The following is a 22,215-nucleotide window of genomic DNA, read 5'->3' on the forward strand; positions in this document are numbered from 1 at the left end:
GGAAGTACTGATACAAAATGAAAATACAGACTAAAAAATGGTCTTGGCAACACATATTATAATATTGAAAAATATTAAGTTTAAAAAATATATTTTGCCAAAGTGAACAGGTAGCTGGACCTGGTGGTGCATGACATAATTTTAACACTGGGAAGCTGAAACAGGAGTATTTCAAGTTTGAGGCAAGCTTGGACTACGTAGCTAGTTTTAGGCCAGCCTCAACTACATAAATGAGACTTTGTATCAAAAAAGTGAGCAGAAAAATAAATTGTGATGTGGTTAAATATAAAATCATAAAGCCAGGCAACTGATGATTCATGCCCAAAATCCTAACCATTCAGGAGATTGAGATCTGAGGATCATGGTTTGAAAACAGCTCAAGCAGGAAAGCCTGTGAGACTCTTCTCTTCACTTGACTACCAAAAAGCTGAAAATGGAACTGTAGTTCAAGTGGTAGATCACTAGCCTTGGGCACAAAAGCTCAGGGACAGTACCCAGGCCTTGAGTTCAAGCTCACTTTGGGACTGGCACCAAAAAAAATACAGAAATAATGTTAAAATGATTTAAAACTAGGCATTTTAAGACTATGAAAAAACTATAATTAAAAAACACTGAGATATAAAATTGTATAAAGTATAATTTACCAATATATATTTTAGAAAAGACTGCATTTAAAGAAAGCATTTAATATACATGGCAGAAAAAATCATAAAAAAGAAATAGAACTCATTTATAATTATCAACAGATTCTTATTTTTCTGCTCTTTACTGTTCTATATTTTCTGATTTCCCAACTTTAAGCATGTATTATTTGTCATCATACAAAAATCAACACATAATTAACTGGTTAGATGAAGAAACATGTAATTACTTCCTGCAAATAGTCCATAAGCTAGAACAGATAACATGATTGTAAGACCAAATGCACATTGACACTAATCTAGATGGGGCTAAGTATTACAAATATTCAAAGAAGGATTATGATCATTAGCAATTGATATGACAAAAGGAAAAATTTCACAGAACATTTCATGGATTGTAACTTGCATTCTACACTGCATATGAAGGCAGACTATTTCTTAGTTTTATCCATCATGTCTATCACAAAATAATTTTGTGGAGAGCATACATACATGAGGGTAGAAATAGAATAATATAAATACATTTCTTCAGTTCTTGGGATTTGTTTAACTAATATCTGCTTAAAACATTAAACTTTGTGTTGGAATTGAGACAAGATTTGAATCCATGGAATTCTTACAATTCTTACCAGGATGGAGATGTATAGAGAGCCAAATTATGTATGTGGTGCTCAACAGATTAGGAAAGCTACAATGACGGAAGTATACCGTGAAATTTAGTATAAAATGGGAAAGTTAGATGAAGGGAGAGATCATGATAGGTCTTGAAAAACAGGCAAAGAATTAATGTCTCAGGAAATGGTAAGTCAAAGGGTTGGGGGTTTAATTCAATGATACAATGGTAGAGTACCTACTTCAAGCTCCAGCACCACCCCTCTCAAAAAATTGCAATAGTTTGGAAGCTAATAGTGAAATTTTCTTTTTTGGGGGGGGGGGTCCGGTAGTGGGGCCTGAACTCTGGGCCTGGGCACTGTCCCTCAGCTCTTCAGCTCAAGACTAGCACTCTACCACTTGAGCCACGGCGCCACTTCCAGCTTTTTTTTTCTTTTTGCTTATGTGGTGCTGAGGAATCAAACCCAGGGCCTCATGCATGCAAGGCAAGCGTTTTACCACTGAGCCACCTTCCCAGCCCAATGAAATATTCTTCTAAATATTTCATATAGTTCCTCTCATTTTATTCTCAAAATGAACTGTGAAATTGTGGGGTTTTTTACAACAAGAAAATTAAGACTCAGAGGTTGGTATTTCATTCAAAGTTACATATCTCTCAGTCAGGATCTAATTCTAGGATCCTAGCTCTTTAAGACTCTGGATAAGGGGCTGGGAAGGTGGCTCAGTGGTAGAGTGCTTGCCTTGCATGCATGAGGCCCTGGGTTGGATTCCTCAGCACCACATAAGGAGAAAAAGCTGGAAGTGGTGCTGTGGCTCAAGTGATAGAGCACAAGCCTTGAGCTGAACAGCTGAGGGACAGTGCCCAGGCCCAGAGTTCAGGCACCATGACTGGCAAAAAAAAAAAAGACTCTGGATAAGACCAGAAAACAGGTCCAAGAATATACCAGAAAGAGTGAGATAATCATAGATCAAAGATGTTTGTTTATTCAGTGGTCCTCAAACTTCAGTCAGAGGTATCATTATTAATTCATGATTTTCCAAATATGTGTGTATATATATGTGTGTGTATGTGTGTGCATATGTGTGTGTATATATACACACTATGTGTTTAAGTATAAATGCATGTATTTCTTCTTTGTTCTAGCTTTGAAACAATGACACAACAATGGTAATGAGCAAACCAAGCATCCAGATCTTAGTTTCTATCACTATTTAATTTTTTTTAATTCAGAGTTCCTTGGAGAAATAGCTTATTCCAAGGCTGGGAAAGGAAAGTAGAAATAAGACTAAAACACTGTGTAGTGCCAGAATGTAAGGGGATGCTTAAAAAAAAACAATTAAAACACATTGAAAGGACACAGAAATCAATGTAAAGGGACTCTACATTTTCCAAATCATTTAATCTTTATGATGTGTATTTTTCATCTGTAAATCAGTATTAACAGTACATATCCTATAGGTCTGTTGTAAAGACTAAATATGAAGAATTAAGTGCTTACCATGTACAAGTTCCAAATTTGGCCCTGATTGGTCAAGTCTGAAGTCATTTCCACAAAAAAAGTAATAAAAGCATAATTTATTATAAGCCATAGGATAAAAATATTTAATTGTATACTATAAAGAAATACATAAATATAAGTGTATTCATTTAAGTAATTAGTGAAAAATGATGTTTACTATGGTCGAACTTAATATAGAAAAAACTGAAAATTAAAATCACCTTTTGGCAAGTGTCATTATAATAATTATTCAGACAAGAATCATCAATAGATGCTAAAATTACTGGGCAAAGTATGTGAAAACCTATTATATGTATTGTCTCGTAATACTGTCTTGTATAGTCTTATAAGATCTATAATCTCAAAGGGAAGAAAATGACTTGATAGTGGATAAACCTGGTTGAGACTACCTAACCAAGTTGTCAGGGTTAACTCAAGGTAAAGAGTCTCAATCTTGTATCAACAATGTACACCAACAAAGGTATACAAAATGTATACCTTCTTACGTAATCACAAAACAGTTAAACATAAAAATAGATGCATCAGACTACAGACAGAGAGCTGGGAGTGTAGTACAGTGGTAAAGCACTTGCCTAGCATGTACAAGATCTGGGTTCAATCCTCAGCACTGCAATAAAAGACACTGAAGGTACATGGGTAGTTGAATAAAAAGAATTAGGTATAGTAAGGTAAGTTGGTAAAAATAACAAAACTGAACTGACCAAAATAAAGTTCTACCATACACACTTGTTTTTTACAACACCATTTCTGAAAAGTTCAGTATATTTTAAAGTATTGTGGAAGAAAGTAATCAGATATCATCAGGTACATTTTTTTCCTTCAATTACCACAAGTAAAAGTTGCTTTATGAATCTAATTTTAATATTGTTACTGCACAAAACCATACAATATGCAAGATACAGATTTCAAACTGACCTTTTAAATAAAGCCCAAAGTTCTTTCTACTATGCTATGCTGCTGCTTCTAACTTCTGCAGAAAGAGATATAACTCCCACTATCCTTTCTATTACAATTTTGTATCCAAAAGTAGGTATCAGAGATCCAAATACTCTGGAACACTAAACAAATCTCTGTGGACTTCATACACGGGGGGCAGTACAGAAAAGTTTGTAAGGACAAAAAAGCTAGAATTAACTTGTGTGAATTCAAATTTTGCAGCTCTACAACTTACTACCTACATAATTTTTGGCAAGTTACTGAATTTCTATGATTTGGAGTTTTGTCATCTGCAAAGCAAGAACAGAATGTACCGTATAGGTCTGTTGTGAAGACTAAATATGAAGCACAAGTACTTAGTATGAACCCAGCCCTGGGTTTGATCTCCAGCAACACACACACACACACACACACACACACACACACACACACACACACACACACACACACACACACACTATGACAACATACTCAAAAAACGGACACACACACACACACACACACACACACACACACACACACTATGACAACATACTCAAAAAACGTAATGATGCTGGGTACTAGAGGCTCACACCTGTAATCCTAGCTACTCAGGAGCCTGAGATCTGAGGATCACAGTTCAAAGCTAGCCTGGGCAAGAAAGTCCGGGAGACTCTTATCTCTAATTAGCCACCAGAAAACCAAAAGTGGCACTGTGAAGCGCTAGCTTTGAGCTGATGAGCTCAGGGACAGTGCTAAGGCCCAGAATTGAAGCCCCACAACTGACAGAAAAAAAAAAATTAGGGCTGGGAAGGTGGCTCAGTGGTAGAGTGCTTGCCTTGCATGCATGAGGCCCTGGTGTTCGATTCTTCAGTACCACAAAAGCAGAAAAAGCCAGAAGTGGTGCTGTTGCTCAAGTGGTAGAACACTAGCCTTGAGCTGAAGAGCTGAGGGACAGCTTCCAGGCCCAGAGTTCAGGCCCCACACTCAACAAAAAAAAAATGTAATGAATAATGACAATGAAGACAGTAATGGCAAATTCTTCCTATGGAACAGTATACTTACTGGAAAAAAATTTTTTTCAGGCCACAAGATACAAAGTCTAAATTAGAGAAATATAGCAACTATTTGACACAAAACTATTTGTATAGCAATAGTAGTATAATCTTGCATACTATCTATACCATTTGCATAATTTTAAGTGATAGCTTACTGAGTTTGTAGAAGTACATTCTTCTTAATATGAAAATATGTTATACTACTGGGTGTGGTGGCACATTCTTGCAATCACAATACCTAAGAGGCTGAAGGAGGAGAATCATGAGTTCAAATTCAGCCTGGGCTACAGAGCAAGTGTCTTAATAAAAATGCCATTTTTATCAGTATGAATAACCCTTCTAACCTAAAACTGTTATGTTCTCTTGCTGCTAGCTCTTCAGCATATCCCACCTAATCAACACTACCTACAAAAAGCTCTTTCACATATTTGTAATATCCAAATTTGGCATCACTTCAGCTGTAAAGAAATCATGTACCTGAAAAAGTAAAACAAACTCAAAAGTAAAACAAATCACGTACCTGAAAAAGTAAGACAAACTTAAGTAGAAATGTTCTTCCTTATATAAAAGCCTCAATACTAAGACTATTTCTGTCAACAGCTAGCCCCAGCACCACCCAGATTCACTCTGGAGAAGGTCACTAATATCTTCAGCACTGAGCAGATCCATTCATATTTTTGAGATGATTGGAACTTTCATCTAAGATAGTTATGTGTGAAGCAGGAAAAGAAAATCACTGGTCTTAACAGTAGCACAATATTTTAATGACAGGAAAATGGGATATAAGATGTACATTAAAAGTTATATCAGATCCAGGCACCAGTGGCTCAGCCCTGTAATCCAGCTACTAAAGGGGTTGGGATATGAGGAACATGGTTCAAAAACAGCCAGGGCAGAAATGTCTGTGAAACTTAACTCCAATTAACTAACAAAATCAACCAGAAGTGGAGCCGTGGCTCAAGTTGTAGAGTGCCAGCCTTGAGCACAAAACTCAAGGAGTTCAAGTCCCAGGACCAGCACATAAACACAAAGTTAGATGGAAGTAAAAAATATTCCTTGGTACACATTTTAATAGTCCAAGAGAACAATCTTGCTCCTAAATTCTGTCAATCATAAATAGAAGTCTCATTTTTAATATAAATTGATCTGAATTGGCATGTGCTATCACCATATACACCAGTATAGTCAGTAATGTGGCATACACAATTATTAGTAACAAGGCCAAATGAAAAAAAAGACAAATATTTAATGAAACATTGAAAATCTTTGCCCTTGGGCCAAATGCCAAGAGCAACGAGTACCAAGATGGTTTTTTTTTAAGAAACAATTTTCAATAGCTCCACTGTTTTTTCAAACAGCCTGCAGTCCTGACCAGCCAAACCTTACTCCCTCTGTACCAAAAAAGCAATTTAAATCACTTATCTGTTTGGATGATAGCATGCATAGTTTAAAGTATTTGACATGTATGCTTTTTTTTCAGTAGATTTGGTGCAGTAAGTATGCTGTGCTTATTTTAAGAGTTCTTATTGCTTGAGTACATACTTTCTGAACAACAAAAAGAGCACAAAGAGATCTGGGGCATGATGAGTATTATAGCAAAGGTAGACAACAAACTTTAAAATTGACCCAGATAAGCTACAACATAGCAGCTGTATATAAAGAATAGTCACTTGACCATGTGAAGGCCTAAACCATGGTGTCATAATTTTTAAACCACTCATTATGATCACTCCTATATAACACTTAGTTTGTCACCATCCATTTGTTCTTTGGAGGATTATGTGAAATAAAGGATTATGGGCTCCAAGCTAGAACATTTTGTGACATAGCAATTCATTCATTCCTTTACATCTGCCTTTCATGGGTCAGAACAACAGTGGGGATCCTTTTTTGAAGAGATATACTAAGAAACTAATTCTACCTTCCCAAACCCAAGTGGAATTTTTTGCTCTGTCATTTCACATGCTCATCTTTCACCCCTTGTAATAAAAAAAAAGTCTTTGTCCTTTGAAAAAGCAAACTTCTCCTTTTAAACAGGTGTTCTGAAAATTCTAGGTTGTTCAAGTGCCTTTGTGAATTAAAAAACAAACTGTAAACAATCAACCCAAAGCAAAAACAAGAACAATAAAGACCTAAAAGGCCTGAAGCTTGAGGCCATCAGCTTTCACCTGACACTAGTGTTAGTATTTGCATAGCAAGGATGTCTTGAGGGCAACTCAGGTCAAAGGCTTTAGTTCATAGAAGTGAAGGTAGGTTTATATAGCTTAAGGAATAAGAAAAGGAGAAGTTTACGCCAGTGCTTCACACTATGATAGAAGGTTAAATTTAGAAGTGCTAAAATATTAAAGTTAAGGTAACGTTTAAAGTGTTTGTGTGCTCAGTACAAGTAGGGAAAAGGCTAGCCAGCGGGCAGGGAAATACCCCAGAGCAAAGGAAGGCAAGAAAAAAATTTAAATATCCATCAGGCTCTAATGAGGCAGTAATATATGCCTCCAACCAAGACTCTGACTCTTCCCTAGCCTCAGCTCCAGAAAAGCTATTTCTAAATACTTTAAATTCACCCTTGCACCAACATTGTAAATAATGTTTCTTCCCAAACAAGTAAAAACAAATTTGAATTACCAAGCCTTAAGGTAAAGGGACCAGAAGTGGTTTCAGTGTGAGAATGCTGAGATTGGGCGGGGGTGGGGAAGATGTTAGAACTTACCGCAGCCTCTGCCGGCTGTCCCCAAAGACTCAGGGCCAGTAAGAACAAGCCGGCAGCTAAGTTGACTCCACGCAGTTTCATACTTCTCCGCCTCCCGCAGTTGCTTCAGCACCCGCACGAAGTCCCCAACTGGCTCTCGCCAACTGACATAATCTTGAGGGTTTATTGGGAGAGAGCTAGAGCCAGAGAGCGACAAGCAGGGGTGTCCCAATTGTGCAGGTCCACTTGAGTAAAGAGAAAGAAGTTTTTTAAGTATACAGAGATTTGGAGAGAGGGGAGAAAAGGAAGGAAAAGAAGCTGCTCTTCCCTTCCCCCCTCCCCTCCCCGAAGCAGGGTTAAACAGGAGCACTTTTCTCTGGCGTTTAGACTTGCGAACTTTTTCAGTGCTCTGCCCCACAGATCTACTTCCCTCGCTCGACCCCCCCTTCCCCTCACAGCCCTGGGGAATTTGAGTATCACTCCGCCACTGCTGAGGGAGGACTCTGCAACCTGCAAGGGACTAAAGCTCAGTTATTTGGGGGAGGGAAACTTCTAGGCCAGTTGACTGAAAACTGTCAGTTCAACCAGGAAACTTTTCTTATTCGTTCTTATACCTTCCGTGCATAATATTCGTCTCAGTCTAGTCCCACGCTCATTAGTGTGAATATTAAAGCCAGTTATAAATAAACCTGGGATGGGACTATTTTTTAGCGGATGGATCTCAGACAGGCTGAGCGTTTTATTGTTAATCATTAGAAACAAATTTTGGTCGCTGTTCTTTGTGCTGCTAGTCTTTTCCTTCAGGTTGTTTACAGGACATTTTCATTGTAGAGGCATGAAGATTTGAAAATGTGTATTTATAAAGCAAGTAAGAACATGGACATATATCTGAGTGAGAAGATTTCATATGTGGAGGGACATAAGTACTTCAGTAAACATTATATAGTTGAATATTTTATAATACATTCATATTTTTATTCATCTATGTTGAAGGTTATAATAAATATATGCGTGTATATTGACCTAATATAAAATATATTGATGCTCATAGGTGTGTTTTAGTAGGATTTATAACAGGAAATTAACTTTTCTACACTTTTCTTAGAAGGAACATAAACACCTAATTGGAAATTCATATGTAGAGTTAAAAGCAGTTGATTCATTATCTCCTGAATAAGGTACACTTGAACTTTACTTTGAAATTTCTGATCGATTATTACAGTAGCAAAAGATCCAGAAAATAACTTTGTGGAGACTTCTTGGAGAGTCTTTTAAGACATTGGGCAAATAATTATTCAGAGCATTTCTATTATCTCAATCCCTGGGATTAACCACTTTAAAGTTTTTCTATGTTTTTGGATATGATATGGGTGCATTCATCCTGAGGTTCCACTGAGCTTAAAATAAGCAGATGTACAACTCCAGAGACCCCTGCCACTGTAGCAAGTGCTTAAATGTGAGATTTGAATAGCGTTGTATGCGTTGGGGCTTGTGTTAAGGGAACTTTAGGGCTATTTGTGTATGCACTAGTATGCCTAGTTATTCATGTGTGACTTCACAAAAAGATTTTGGGAAGAGTGATGCTTACTGGCTTGGATCCTAGTGTACAAGTCTCTAGAGGCCTGAGCTTAAAGCTGTTAAACACTTGGAAATAGTTGTGTGGTAGAAGTGCCCAAAAGACACCCGCTGCCCAAAGGTAGGGAGGGGTGATTGACAGCAACCAGCCCCTCCCCTTTCCCCCTCCATTCCTTCCTCTCCTGGCGCATGGAACTATCTCCTGAGTGCAGCAAGTTGTAGCGGCACTGCAGAGCGTGTTTCCCTTTGGGACACTTCTTATCTAGAAGCTCACTTTGGTTTCTTCTAAACTAAGCCATTTCTCCCTTTTACCCTGTCCTGAACAAGGAAACAGCCGCCAAGCATCAGCGGAGTCCCTATGAGCCAGCGCCGAGGAGCCGCTTAGCAGTCTCCCCGGACCCAGCTCTGGAGGAGCCGCAAGCATGCACCCAGGGTGAGCTGACATTGCTTGGAGTCCCCCTTCTCCTTCCTATTTTGTGCTGCTTTTTCTGACCGGGGCTATACTTGTACTTCTGTCATTCCATAGAAAGTGGGAGCAAGCACCTAAAAGGAGTTGAGAGTGCTATTTACAGACACAGGATCCTAAAATCTCGAAAGCCCATGTTACTTACCCTCCTTCTCTTTGCAGGTTCTGGCTGCTCCTAGTTTCCTTGTGTCTGAGCAAAGAATTGGCAAAAGCAGTAAGTCTTCTTCTGACCCCTGTCCCTCCCCCCTTTGAGCCTCCCTTCCCCGTTCTCCACCTCTTGTGTATGTGTTGGGGGTTTGCATACAGAGTGTTGCACCAAAGGGAATTCATGCTACTCTCTTTTCTAATGGGAATATAGTTTATGGAGAGGAACAGCAATCACCATAGGCAATGTCCTTGGGACACAGGCATCTTCCTGAACTCCTCAGTGCGTTGGGAAAATAAAAGTAGAAACACAATATCCACACATTTCTGTTCCCGAGAATTTAGGATTACTTCTGATTACTTGCATCTGATGATTTCCTCTGCATCGATCTGCAAAACAAAAGAAATACAATTTTTCCCTAGTCTACAAAAATATGAATTGACACATAAGCTAGGAGTGGGAGGTGAGTACCAAGGAGTGCCATAAAATTTATGGAAATTGAACTTAAGGTTTGCTTGCAAGTGCTTCCAAATGTACCAGGAACCACAGATGATGTTCAATTCCTATATGATGCTTCCTTTTACTCATGTTTTTACACCATCAATAGGTAAAAATTGAAGTGTTTAAGTATATAAAAAATCTTACAACTTAACATTTCAACAACTGTTTAGATATATCCATCAAATCATCTAGAGATTGTGGGCAAAGGAATTTTTATAGACAAATGTTCAAGAATAGCTTAATGGATCTCAGAAAGTGAAAAAAAAAAACCCCAATGGAATTACCAGGGTAATATCACAAAAGTGGAGTGTGTCAAATAATTCAAATAATCAGAGATACTATGGGTTTCCAGGGCATTGGCTATTTACTATTGTAGAAATAGTTTGACTGTTGAGTTCAAATGTGATATTTTTCAAATATTCAGAACTGTTTCACAGATCTTCTTTTAAATAATAACCAAAGTTATTTACTATATAGATAGCAGATAAATAAATGAAATATTTGTCTTATTGGTTTTGATCATTTCAACTGATTGTCATTTTCAATATTTAAGTACTAATTTTAAGCCATAATTCAACTTTATACAATCACATAATACACTTATGTAAAATGTGTAGTTTTATTCTGCATATGATATCATTCAAAAATAAAATAGTGAGGTGAAATGATTTCTCTTAGGAAGAAAGAATAATGCCAGAAAATTTGAATTCTAAAATTTTGGAACCCTTTAATTAGAACATCAGCTTAAGTTTATTCAATGTGGTAAAAAATAAATAAATAAATATTGAGCTAAAGCTCTCTGCACTTTCCATCTGATTCTTCCAGGATGCAACTTTAGATATGAGTTACCTTGAGGGTCAATCTACATTTATTGAAAATATCAGGGTTTGATTAATTAAAATTTATCCAGGAATCTTGCCATTTGTAAAAATGTCATGCTTGGGCAGAATACCTTCAGGCTCCAGCTGATCTTACTCTATGTACTTTGGGGAAAACACTGTAGATCATTCTAGAGAGCTAAAGATTCCCAAACACTATCACTGAAAGTAACAGAGGATGATAGTTTCAAGTCTTTTAAGTACTGAAGTGGGTCTTCCAAATAAAGCACTAGTTTTGTATGTGGAGTCTGCTTTCATCCCATTCTTCTACAACATCATCTGCTATATCAGTCTGAGTGACTATAGTCAGACTAAAGTCTTGAGATTCACTGATAATACCTTGTTTTTATCCTTATTTGAATCCAGAACTGCTTTCTTCATTGTGTTTTACTTATGCACAGCATTGTTAATCTGTATTTTTGGTTTTGGAGAAAATGGTAAAGAGAAGAGAAAATCATAAGATAAGGTCTCAGAAGATGTTATTTCTTTTTGTTTTAGATTGTGTTGTGGGTTTTTTTTTCTTATGGTCTGCACTGGATTCTCCCAGTCTCAATTCCAGTTTATTTTCTAAGCTTGTACTATTTTTCCTCTTTCATTTAAATTCTCTGCACTTTGGTAGAAAAATATTAATAAAAATAACTTGTAATTAGATTGACGGCAGTTCTGTTACATTTCATTATGAGAAGGTCTTTTTACAATCAGACTCAGGTTTCCAATAATACAACAGCGTTGGTAAACATTTTAAAGCTACAGTTAGGTGTTTTTGAGGTATTTCTCAGAATTTAAAAAACAATTCTCTGTAAAATAATGAAAAGATAAGTATTAAGAGTAAGGATTTGGGGGTGGGGGTTAGCCCAGCGGAAGGGCGCTCGCCCGCACACAAGGCCGCCCGCCCGCGCACAAGGCCCTAGGTTCGGTCTCAGTCCTGCAAAAAAAAAAAAAAAGTAAGGATTTAATTAAGCGTTTCCATTAAATTAAAATTTAAGAATGAACTACATTCAGGTGAAGCATTTACACAATTCATCAGAATGAGATAGAGCCTAGAATGTCAGAATATTAGGAAATGTCTTTTGTTAAGTGCTTGGCTATATTTTGTTAGGTGCTTAAGAGGCTAAATTATACTAGGCACAGAAAGATAAACATTTATTTGAAGATAACTTCAAAGTCTTTATAGCATTTTTATAGGAATTTTCTTTTTCAGATAATAGTGGTCATCAACTTCCTTAAAATATGTGCTCTTTGATATTCTTTCTATCTCTATACCAGTGGTGGGTTTTGAACTTAGGGCTTTGCACTGGTTAGGCAGGTAATCTACCACTTGAGCCAAAACTTCAGCCCTCTGCTTGATATTCTTCAATTCAAATGATAAATTATCTTCATGAACTTGCATTCTGTTAGAACAAAGACTAGAAACATACAAATTTTCACCATAAGCCATTGTGTTGAGAAGATAAACTATATCCTAAATTAGTCATAGTTCCTATGTGTTCTTCTCATTTTTCCATATTCAAATGTGTCTCCATGAAAGACTCTAATACAGCCAAATATACTGAAAGCCAAAAGCCCAGTAGGAAATTTATTTAGGTGTGGAGGAGAGTAGTACAGGGTGAAATCATGTCTATTAGCCACATTGGAGTCAAGGTTTGAAATACAAACCTTTTTCTTTTTCTTTTTTTAATGGTCATAGGGCTTGAACTCTGGGCCTGGGCTCTGTCCCTCAGCTCTTCAGTTCAAGGCAAGTGCTCTACCACTTGAGCCACAGCACCACTTCCAGTTTTCTGGTTTATTAGAGATAAAGAGTTTCATGGGGGCTGGGAAGGTGGCTCAGTGGTAGAGCGCTTGCCTTGCATGCTCAAGGCCCTGGGTTCGATTCCTCAGCACCATATAAGAAAAAAGCTGGAAGTGGCGCTGTGGCTCAAGTGGTAGAGTGCTAGCCTTGAGCTGAAGAGCTGAGGGACAGTGCCCAGGCTCAGAGTTCAGGCCCCAGGACCGGACCCAAAAAAAAAGAAAAGAAAAAAAAAAGTCTCATGGACTTTCCTGCCTGGGCTGGATTTGAACTGCAATCCTCAGATCTCAGCCTCCTGAGTAGCTAGGATTACAGGCATGAGCCACTGGCACCTAGCTCCAGCCTTTTTCTTGAAAATTGTAACATCCAATTTGCCTCTTTCCACTCTAATGTTCTCAGGCATTTTAGGAGTCATCAAACTATGAATATCTTTTTAAGAGAGTTCAGCATTGGAGAAAACCCCTTCACACTTTTAAAATGAAGAGGAGAATTTGCAAGCCTGAGCACAATGACTGACTCCTATAATCCTAGGTATTTGGGAAACTGATTCAGGAAGACTGTGGTTTTAGGCCAGCCTAGCCCAAATGTTCATGAGATCCCATCTCAACCAATAGCTCTGTGCTGGTTTGCATCTGTCATCCCAGCTATGGTAGGAAGAGTAAAAAGATCATGGTTCAGGCCAGCCTGAGCAAAAGCAATCCCTTATCTCAAAAAACAGACTAAAAAATACTAGAGGCATGGATCAAATGGTACAGCACCAGTCTAGCAAATGTGAAGCCCTGAGTTCGATTCCTAGTACCACCAGAGAGAAACAGAGAGACAGAGACAGAGACACAGAGACATCAGGGAAGTATTTCTGAATTGTTAGTCCACTTTGCTTGCTAGTTATGAATGATTACAAGGTACATCATGTATATATGTGTTTATTTGAACAGAGAATAATCGGACTGAGGATATTTACATAGATAATACATAGATAATAATATATTTTCATTACTGACAGATTAAAATAAACATGCTTTAAAACAGGAACAGAAATAATAATAGATAGCATGTCATTGACCTAATTACTTTATTTATATAATGATACGGATTGACCTCAATTACCAATACATGTTGATCATTGCTTGTTTGAATCATGTAGCTTTAAATTATATATCTTTACTTAAATAGTTTGAATTATATTGCTTATTTGAATTACCCTATAGTTTTGCCTCTATATGTGGAATATTGACTGTTGAGTTGTCCTTTAGTACATGGAAGATAAGACACATATGTGTAGAAAGAACATATTTGGAAATTACTAGATAGTGTTAAACCTTCTGCTTGTCCTAGTGAGACAGATTCTAAGGGTTTTACTAGTTTTAGAGTCTAATGAAATGCAAATAGAAGAAATGATGAACATATCCAAGAGAAAATGATGAAGGAAAAATTAACTAGGAGAAATTACATATTGTCTTCACTTCTTTATTCTTCTCCTAAGGTTCCTATTTTTCTTCTACAAGCAGGATTGGAATCTCTTCCATTATGAAAATAAATTCAATGGAGCAAGGATAAAGCTCTGAGTTCAAACTCCAGTATCATCAAAAATAATAAAACCAAAACCAAAACAAAACCCAAAATAAAATATATAGTTTAATTTTCTTAAGTAATTCTAACACGTTCAATGCTATCACTGATAATTTTCCATAACTGTCTATTCTTCTTTAACATCCATTTATCCTTTAACCTATTATAGTGTAAAGTGAGCCTATTCCATCAAAATTATTCATTCAAATGGCTGCTTCATTATCAAGCCAAATGGGTTCTTTACAGGTTCCTTTCTGATTTTCCTGCTGTTTTATGTGTTGTTTTCCAATTATTTTGAAGCCTCCTTCCCTACACTTTGCTATCCAGAACATTATGGCTTATTGGTTGTCCTACAATTCTCTGATCTTTTAAACATTTTATTCACTTAACAAATATTTATTGAACAATCACTGTACTGCAAATAGTATATAAGGTCCTGGTGACACATTGTTAGTAAACAAGTTAGGCATGATCATTCTTGTTAGAGAGCTTACCGTCTCTATCTGCTCATGTCCCCAAATGGTGGCTTTTTGCAGCATTTCATCCTTTCCTACCTTCTTGACTTAGTGATTTTTAACTATGCCTCTTGTGCATTGATGACTGTCAGATTTATGTCACTAGCCCTAATGTCTCTTTTGAACTCCAAACCTATTTTCAATTGCCTACTAAGCCCTGGTGCCTGTCTTTCAATGAATTGATATATACAATGCACTTAAAATGGTGGCTGGAGTTTATTAGGAGCACTCAACTCAAACTATTTTTATTTTATTGCCCCAAACAGAATACATCTAAAGATAAAGCTATTTTCCACTACTTCTGTTGACACTACACAACAACCCATTGCTACTATTTTATCATTGTTTTTTATCACCATCCACCCTATTTCAGCAGGAAACTGCATAATCAATCATCAACTCTCATTGTCTCCTTTCTTCTCAGTAAGTTCCATTAACTTTACCAAAAATCTGTATATGCTGACTTTCCCATTGACAGTGTGCGGCTTCCAAACCTCATCATCATATATCAATAGCTTCCAAGCCAGCCTTCCTACCTGTAACTCTACTCTAATCTCTACCTTGTCACCAGGGTTATTTTCTAACAACAAATCCAATTATGTTTTGTCTTGATTTAAAACCTTTGTTAGTTTCCCGTTTCTTCTACGGTAAAATACACACTCCTTCCTTTAGCAACTCAAGGGCCTTCATTTTCTGGCCCTACCTACTTGTCCAGGATCCAGTCAGGCCTTCTCAAACTCATAGTACATATTACACTTCATTTAAACTGAAGTATATATAGTTTGATTTTCTTCAATAATTCTAACACTTTCAATGCCATTGCCACCGATTTTTCAATAACTATTCTTCTTTAACACTCATTTATCCTTGTATGTATTATAGTGTAAAGTAAGCCTATATCATTCCCAAACCATATCATGTTCTCTCATAACTCTTTGTTATTGGGTATAAGGTCTTATCAGACTAGTATATCCATTTCATAATGTCTACTATCTCCTTTACCTAAAGAAATTTTACTCAATCCTTAATATCTATATCAGATGTCATTTTCACAGGGAAATAGACTCAAACTTTTTACATGTGTATGCCAGTCCTGGGGCATGAACTCAGATTGTGGGTACTGTCCCTCAAGGCTCAAGGCTAATGCTCCACCACTTGAGCCACAGCTCAACTTCCAGCTTTTTTGGGGATTAATTGGAGGCAAGACTCTCAAGGACTTTCCTGTTCTGGCTGACTTTGAACCACGATCCTCAGCTCTGAGCCTCCTGAGTAACTAGGATTACAGGCATGAGCCATTGGTGCCTGGCTCAAATTCAAACATTTTAAGAATAAATTTGTTCTCCCTTCACTGTGATTCCAAATCTTCTTTGGGCCTCTTGAATAGCATTTACCATGTGGTATGGAAATTTCCCTGTTTACCTGACAACATTGCTTTCTTCATCCTGTACTTAATGTCAGGATACTACCAAGAATGTTGTGAATGGTCAGCATTACTTTCAAGTGAGTACACAGATCCACAGCTCTCTTTCTTGTTTATCATTATTTTCTGGTACAGAGCTTGAACTCAGAATGTTGTGCTCACTTGGCTTGCTTGTTCATGAATGGTGCTCTAAGACTTGAGTCACATTTTCAGCCAGCTTTTTGATTGAGTGTTGAAGACAACTTTTCATTTTATCAAACATTGTTACCCCCTCCCTTGTTTATTGCCACTTTCCCTCCCCCCACCAACAATGCCCCCCATTGTAAAGTTTATTTCCAAAATAGTGTTTTGTGAGTATTTTTGTTGGCATTGGTTCACCTTTTGTCCTCTGCCTTACCATTTTGTTTTTGTTTCCTTCCCTTCCTCAAATCAGATAAACATATATACAAGACACAGGGTGCCAAAATCAAATACAGTGACCACAGGGGATAAAGCAAAGGGGGAAAAAACAAAAGAAAAAAGAAATAACTTCATACAGTACATTAAAAATAACAACTTTTCTGCCTCAGTTATCTTCAAACCTCAATCTTCCTGACCTCAGCCTCATCAGTAGCTAGGATTATAGGTATGAGCCACGCGTACCTACAAGGCTTTTCCTTGTCTATCATAAAAATTACTGATAACTCCAATAACAGTTCCTTTGATGCCAAAATAAGAACCCATTTTGGGGGCTGGGAAGGTGGCTCAGTGGTAGAGCGCTTGCTTTGCATGCATGAGGCTCTGAGTTCGATTTCTCAGCACCACATAAGCAAAAAGAAAAAAGCCGGAAGTGGTGCTGTGGCTCAAGTGGTAGAGCACTAGCCTTAAGCTGAAGAGCTGAGGGACAGCGCCCAGGCCCAGAGTTCAGGCCCCACGATCGGACCCAAAAAAAAAAAAAAAAAAAAAAAAGAATCCATTTTGGTGGTGTAAGGTTTAAGGGAAATGTTGATAGAATAGGGATTTTGCTGAAAGCTGCCTTTGCCTAGATTTCCTAGATTTTTTTTACTAAGTTTATCTTTCTGAGACTTAACTGATAAAGGAATAAGACCTTCTTCCTGAGGTATTCTGTAGGCTGAGTAAAGTTAGATAAGATAATGTGTGCAAACGTACTGTGGAAAATTTAGGTGCTAAATTCCCATTCCATTTCCCTTAGATATCTTCTATTTCTTTTAATTTCCAGGGAAAACAAGAACATTTCCCAATTTGTTCAAATAGTATATGAGAAGATAAGAGAAAGTAAGGTGTCAGCTCTCTGACCCCTTTTCTCATTTGTAGTTTATGTGTCTAGCATGATTATGCTGTTCCTCAATTGTCTTTCATCTTTTGTCCCACATTTACCTCAGTAATGATATATTTTTAGTGTTTCAAGTTTACAAAGCACTCTCATCTCTTATGTTATTAGTGGGTCAAGAGTTCCCTATGACACAAAATCAGAGGGAAACAGGAAAAATACAACAGAGGGGACCATCAGCTGCATCATTTTCATTGATGAAAATGAACTAAGCAACTGAAGGAAGGAATGAGAGGGAGAGAAGGAACAACTTACACTAGGCAAGAGGAAAGAAATGTACATATCATCTGATTTGGAAGAAATAGTTGTAGAATTCACAAACTTTATAGACCATGATAATGACAATTTGCCTTGTGAAGGTTAAAATGTGTTTATGACTTTAACTAAGTATCACTATCCCACAATACTGTGAAATTTATGAAATTCATGTAATCACTTAATCTCAATAAAAAATTATTTTTAAAAAAGCAACAAAAAAGAGTTCCCTATGAAATATTGGAACAAATATTCTCATCCCAAGGATAAAAATGATTTAGCTAAGATCACCTATTCAAGAACAGGTAGTATCTTATCTTGGGTTTTGAAAAATCATCTCTTATCTGGACCCCCTCCAACAGAACTGACTGTTCTGGGCTCAGTCTTCTACAGTTTCCCCACCCATTTTGCTGATATCAATCCTCTCTTCAGGCCACAAAACTTTTTCTAAAATACAATCTTCATCATGCCACTCCTTTGTATCAACCAACTTCATCTCCTGTTGTCCTGTAGGCTCAACATACCATGTACTTTTACTCCAATGCTTTTCCTTTTGTTTCCCCATCCTCTCTCTCCTGTCTCTACAGATGAACATATTCTTTTTGCCTTAAGGCCCAGTTTAGCATTTTTTCTGAAATCTCTCATTAATTATGACTTTCTGTCTCTTATCATTGTTTCTTTTTTTCCTTCCTCCAGTGAATATTTAGTCCCTACTATGTGCTAGATACTGTGGTTGAACCTGTTAGAGGAAGAAAAATGTCAAATACTAAACCAGTATGGCTAGAACACTAGAAGAATGAAGTACAAGGAGGAACTTAGAACATTTTGTAAGATGAAGCTAGAATAGGACAGGGAAAAAAAACCTATTCTGCATTTTTATTTGTTCTGAGCATTTTGGAGGATGCCTTTGCTATGGCCTGTTTCTCTGTAGCAGGTGTAATTGATATTGCAGTTACTGTTGGCCACTCCCTCTCTGTCCAGCACAATGCCAGGCTTTCTTTATACATGGAGGACTCATTCATTCAGCATATACCTTCCCCTTCCAGATGGATAAAGTTTAGGCAAACTCTGAAGTATGTGTCTATGCTCAAGCTACTTTGTAATGCCATGTTTAAGTCTGCAGGCCCATTTCCTGATTGTTTCCCTTCTAAGTTTTCCAGGGATGGTTAAAAATAGCTTCTAACTTTGAGCCAAATACTCCTAAATTCAAATACAGACTCAACTATGACTTTAGAACAAATCATTAAATATATTATTAGTCATAATATTATTTCTATCATTATTTATCTCTTTTCATCTACTCTGATTGTAGCTCTATTAGAAATGGGTAGATCATTTTGCTTAACATCATTTTATATGGTCACATGTACATAGCTTTTGACCCTTTCTGCTTGTCTGGTAGAATTATCCTAGATGTATATTAGTTATTGCAAATAAGTTAAACCATGGGACCTATGTTTCTTTGGGTCTGGAATAAATACTTACTATATTTTTTCTAAGTTTTTCCATTTCCTGACAAATGGGGCGGTGTCATTCTTTTGATGGAGGCATAGAATTCCATTATATATATGTATATATATATATATATATATATATATATATCACATTTTCATGATCGATTCATCTACTGAGGGCATCTGGGTTGGTTGCATATCTTAACTATGGTGAATAATGCTGTAATAAACATAATTGTGCTGGTAGAGGTTTATTTTCTTTATTGCTGTTATTTTTAATGTACTATGTGATTCTTTTGTTTCCTTTGTTTGTTCTTCCCCCCTATGGTATAACCCCTTTTGTCACTGTATTTGATTCTAGTGCCCTGCATCTTGTATATACATTTTTCTAATTTGAGGAGGGGAAGGGAAATAACAAAATGCTGAAAATGGATACAGGTTGATTCATTGTAACAATGAGACTTACAAGACACTATGTTGAAAATGAATTTTACAACTTCAGGGGAGGGGGAAAGGAGAAGTTGGGGAGGTAGGGAGGGAAGGGATAGTAGGGGAAAACCAAAGAAGGGGCTAACAATGCTCAATAGGAAATGTACTCATTACCTTACTCCTGTAACTGTAACACCTCTGTACAGTATCTTTACAATAAAAAATACTTTAAAAATTAATGGGTGGAAAAATAAAAAATAAATTATCATAATAAAAGAAATGGGGGGACACTGGGTGGTAAGCATATTTGAGGATCAGTTCAGAGAAAGTAATTTGTTGAATTTTTCAACTTTCTAAAAGAATAAGAGGAGAATTATTATTATGCTCTTTCCAGTTTGCCCAAAGACACTCATACCTGTGCTACACTACTTTTCTGATTTTGTATTGTGGCCTGGGTGCCAAGTAAAGATTATGCCTGAGGGCCCCTATCCAGTCATCTTTGAGGTCCCAGTTCCCCTTTGTCTAACAGTAGCTAGTTTGCCCTTATCTTCCATCCGGTTTACTTGTATTAAGAGGTGATTGATTTATTCCCTAAAAATATATCTGGCCATCAAGCATACATTGAGTTCAGAGATACTAGGTTTTCCTAGAATGTTTGGGAAATCTAACCATAAGCTTGAAGTGATCTTTTGAGAGACATATTTCCTCTTGGGGAGGGAATGCAAGTTAAGCAATATTTTCTCTCGCTCACTAAGGCTTTGAGTGGAAATTTTTCCTTAGAGTAGCAGAGAAAAATCTAAAATGGCTAAAATCTCTAAATTTTATTTGTGAGTGTGGCAGGTACCTTAAAATAGGGATAAACATTAGATTTACAATATATTTTTTTGAGGTATGATTAAGTTGCACAAATACCATTCAGCATCTCACATACAACTTGATTCTCAGAGCATGTTTACAAATAATAACACCAATGTTGATAGTGAAGAGAACAAAAACTTAGATATTTTTCAGATTTTGTAACAGTAGATCCTTTTCTCCAAATAAAACCCCCTATATCCTCCAAAATATAAGCTAGAACAAAATAAGTCTTTTGCTGAATAAAAGTTTAAGCATTACTTTTAAATTCAGAAAAAGAAAGAGACTGGAAAGAACTTTCAAAAAAAATCTGAAATTAAGAGCTATAAATGTCTCATTCTCCAGTTTATTTCTGTTTCATTTTGGTTATAGAATGCTGAGAAAACCTTAATGTGCCTAAATAAATGTTGGGTATTGTAGGGTGGAGGGTTGTTGTTTTAACATTTTAGCTTTGAATCTCAAGTTACTCTTCAATTAAACAGACACAGTAAGAACATCTCTTTCCAGACCTGCACACAACCCTTTTTACATGTCTGTGTGTCTATTTGTTGCTCTCTTCTCTCTTTCTCCTCTCCTCTCTCCCTGTCTTTTTCTCACACATAAACACACAAACAAGCACACACTACTTCAGATACATACATTAACTTGTTAGCACATATTAACAATTTCCAATATATTGACATTTGGCATATAATATATTTAAGTAATGAATTATGGAAAAAATTTTAAAATGAAATTAATACCTAATTACATGGAAGTGTTGAAATATCTCCATGCCTTCAAAGCACTTGATTGTATGAAGAATGAAGTGGCTTGGAATGCAAAAGATAAGATATATAGTTAGAGAAGGTTTCACAGGAGTACAATATGTGATGGGTCTTAAGAGAATAGTAGAAAATGAATGCTTTTTGTGAACATCTGGAATAAGGTCAGACTATGGGGGCCTTGCCATTAAAGTAGAGAAGAATTTGACTTTGATTGAGTGGCTGTGTGGCTGTGTTTCTTCTTAAGCAAGAAAAGGACAACAGTGGTAACTTAGGGTAGTAAGTGAAAGAAACTAGAGGTAGACAGACAGACAGACAGACAGACAGACAGACAGACAGACAGACAGACAGACAGATAGATAGATAGATAGATAGATAGATAGATAGATAGATAGATAGATAGATAGATAGATAGATAGATAGATAGATAGATAGATAGAGTCATAACAAGTTATTTATATCAGATGTACAGGAGAGAGAAAGTTATATGTATAGGTAATTATGTAGTTCAAGAAAAGTGGGCAAAATCTCAGTGGCCATTTTGATATTTCCCCCAATTGTAATGTACATGGTGTTTTGTAGGGGCAGACACCATGGAACTGTTCATTCAATAATCATGTTATTACTAATAGCTTCCATATAGAGAGACATTACTGTGCACCAAGTGCCAGAAATAGACCTTGAACTAAGCTTCAGAGGTCTCCTTTGTAATGTCTTTCTTTCTCCTTGAAAAAAAAATTAACTTTGGGGGGTTTTATTGTTTCATTTGTGAAATGATAATACCCACTTACAAAGTTATTGAGATGTTTAAATGAGATAATGCCCATTACGCTGTTAGCAG

General features: G+C 36.7%; 2 protein-coding genes across 3 annotated transcripts in view; one reads left to right on the top strand and one right to left on the bottom strand.

Annotated features, from left to right (window-relative positions):
- The window catches only part of Col4a5 (collagen type IV alpha 5 chain), a 203,583-nt gene extending 195,737 nt beyond the window's left edge, over positions 1 to 7,846 (bottom strand). For both annotated transcript variants that reach the window (XM_070039934.1, XM_070039935.1), the window contains exon 1: positions 7,454 to 7,846. In XM_070039934.1, coding sequence (XP_069896035.1) covers positions 7,454 to 7,534 — 81 coding nt within the window. In that variant the 5' untranslated portion in view covers positions 7,535 to 7,846. The remainder of the gene's footprint in view (positions 1 to 7,453) is intronic.
- Positions 7,847 to 9,210: 1,364 nt separating this feature from the next.
- Col4a6 (collagen type IV alpha 6 chain) overlaps positions 9,211 to 22,215 on the top strand; it is a 302,319-nt gene continuing 289,314 nt past the window's right edge. The window contains exons 1-2 of the mRNA XM_070039936.1: positions 9,211 to 9,440; positions 9,636 to 9,687. Coding sequence (XP_069896037.1) covers positions 9,430 to 9,440; positions 9,636 to 9,687 — 63 coding nt within the window. The 5' untranslated portion in view covers positions 9,211 to 9,429. The remainder of the gene's footprint in view (positions 9,441 to 9,635; positions 9,688 to 22,215) is intronic.

The sequence above is a fragment of the Dipodomys merriami genome, unplaced genomic scaffold (assembly GCF_024711535.1).
Source record: "Dipodomys merriami isolate MVZ:Mamm:240054 unplaced genomic scaffold, mDipMer1.0.p SCAF_3, whole genome shotgun sequence".
In the NCBI taxonomy this organism is placed as follows: Eukaryota; Metazoa; Chordata; class Mammalia; order Rodentia; family Heteromyidae; genus Dipodomys; species Dipodomys merriami.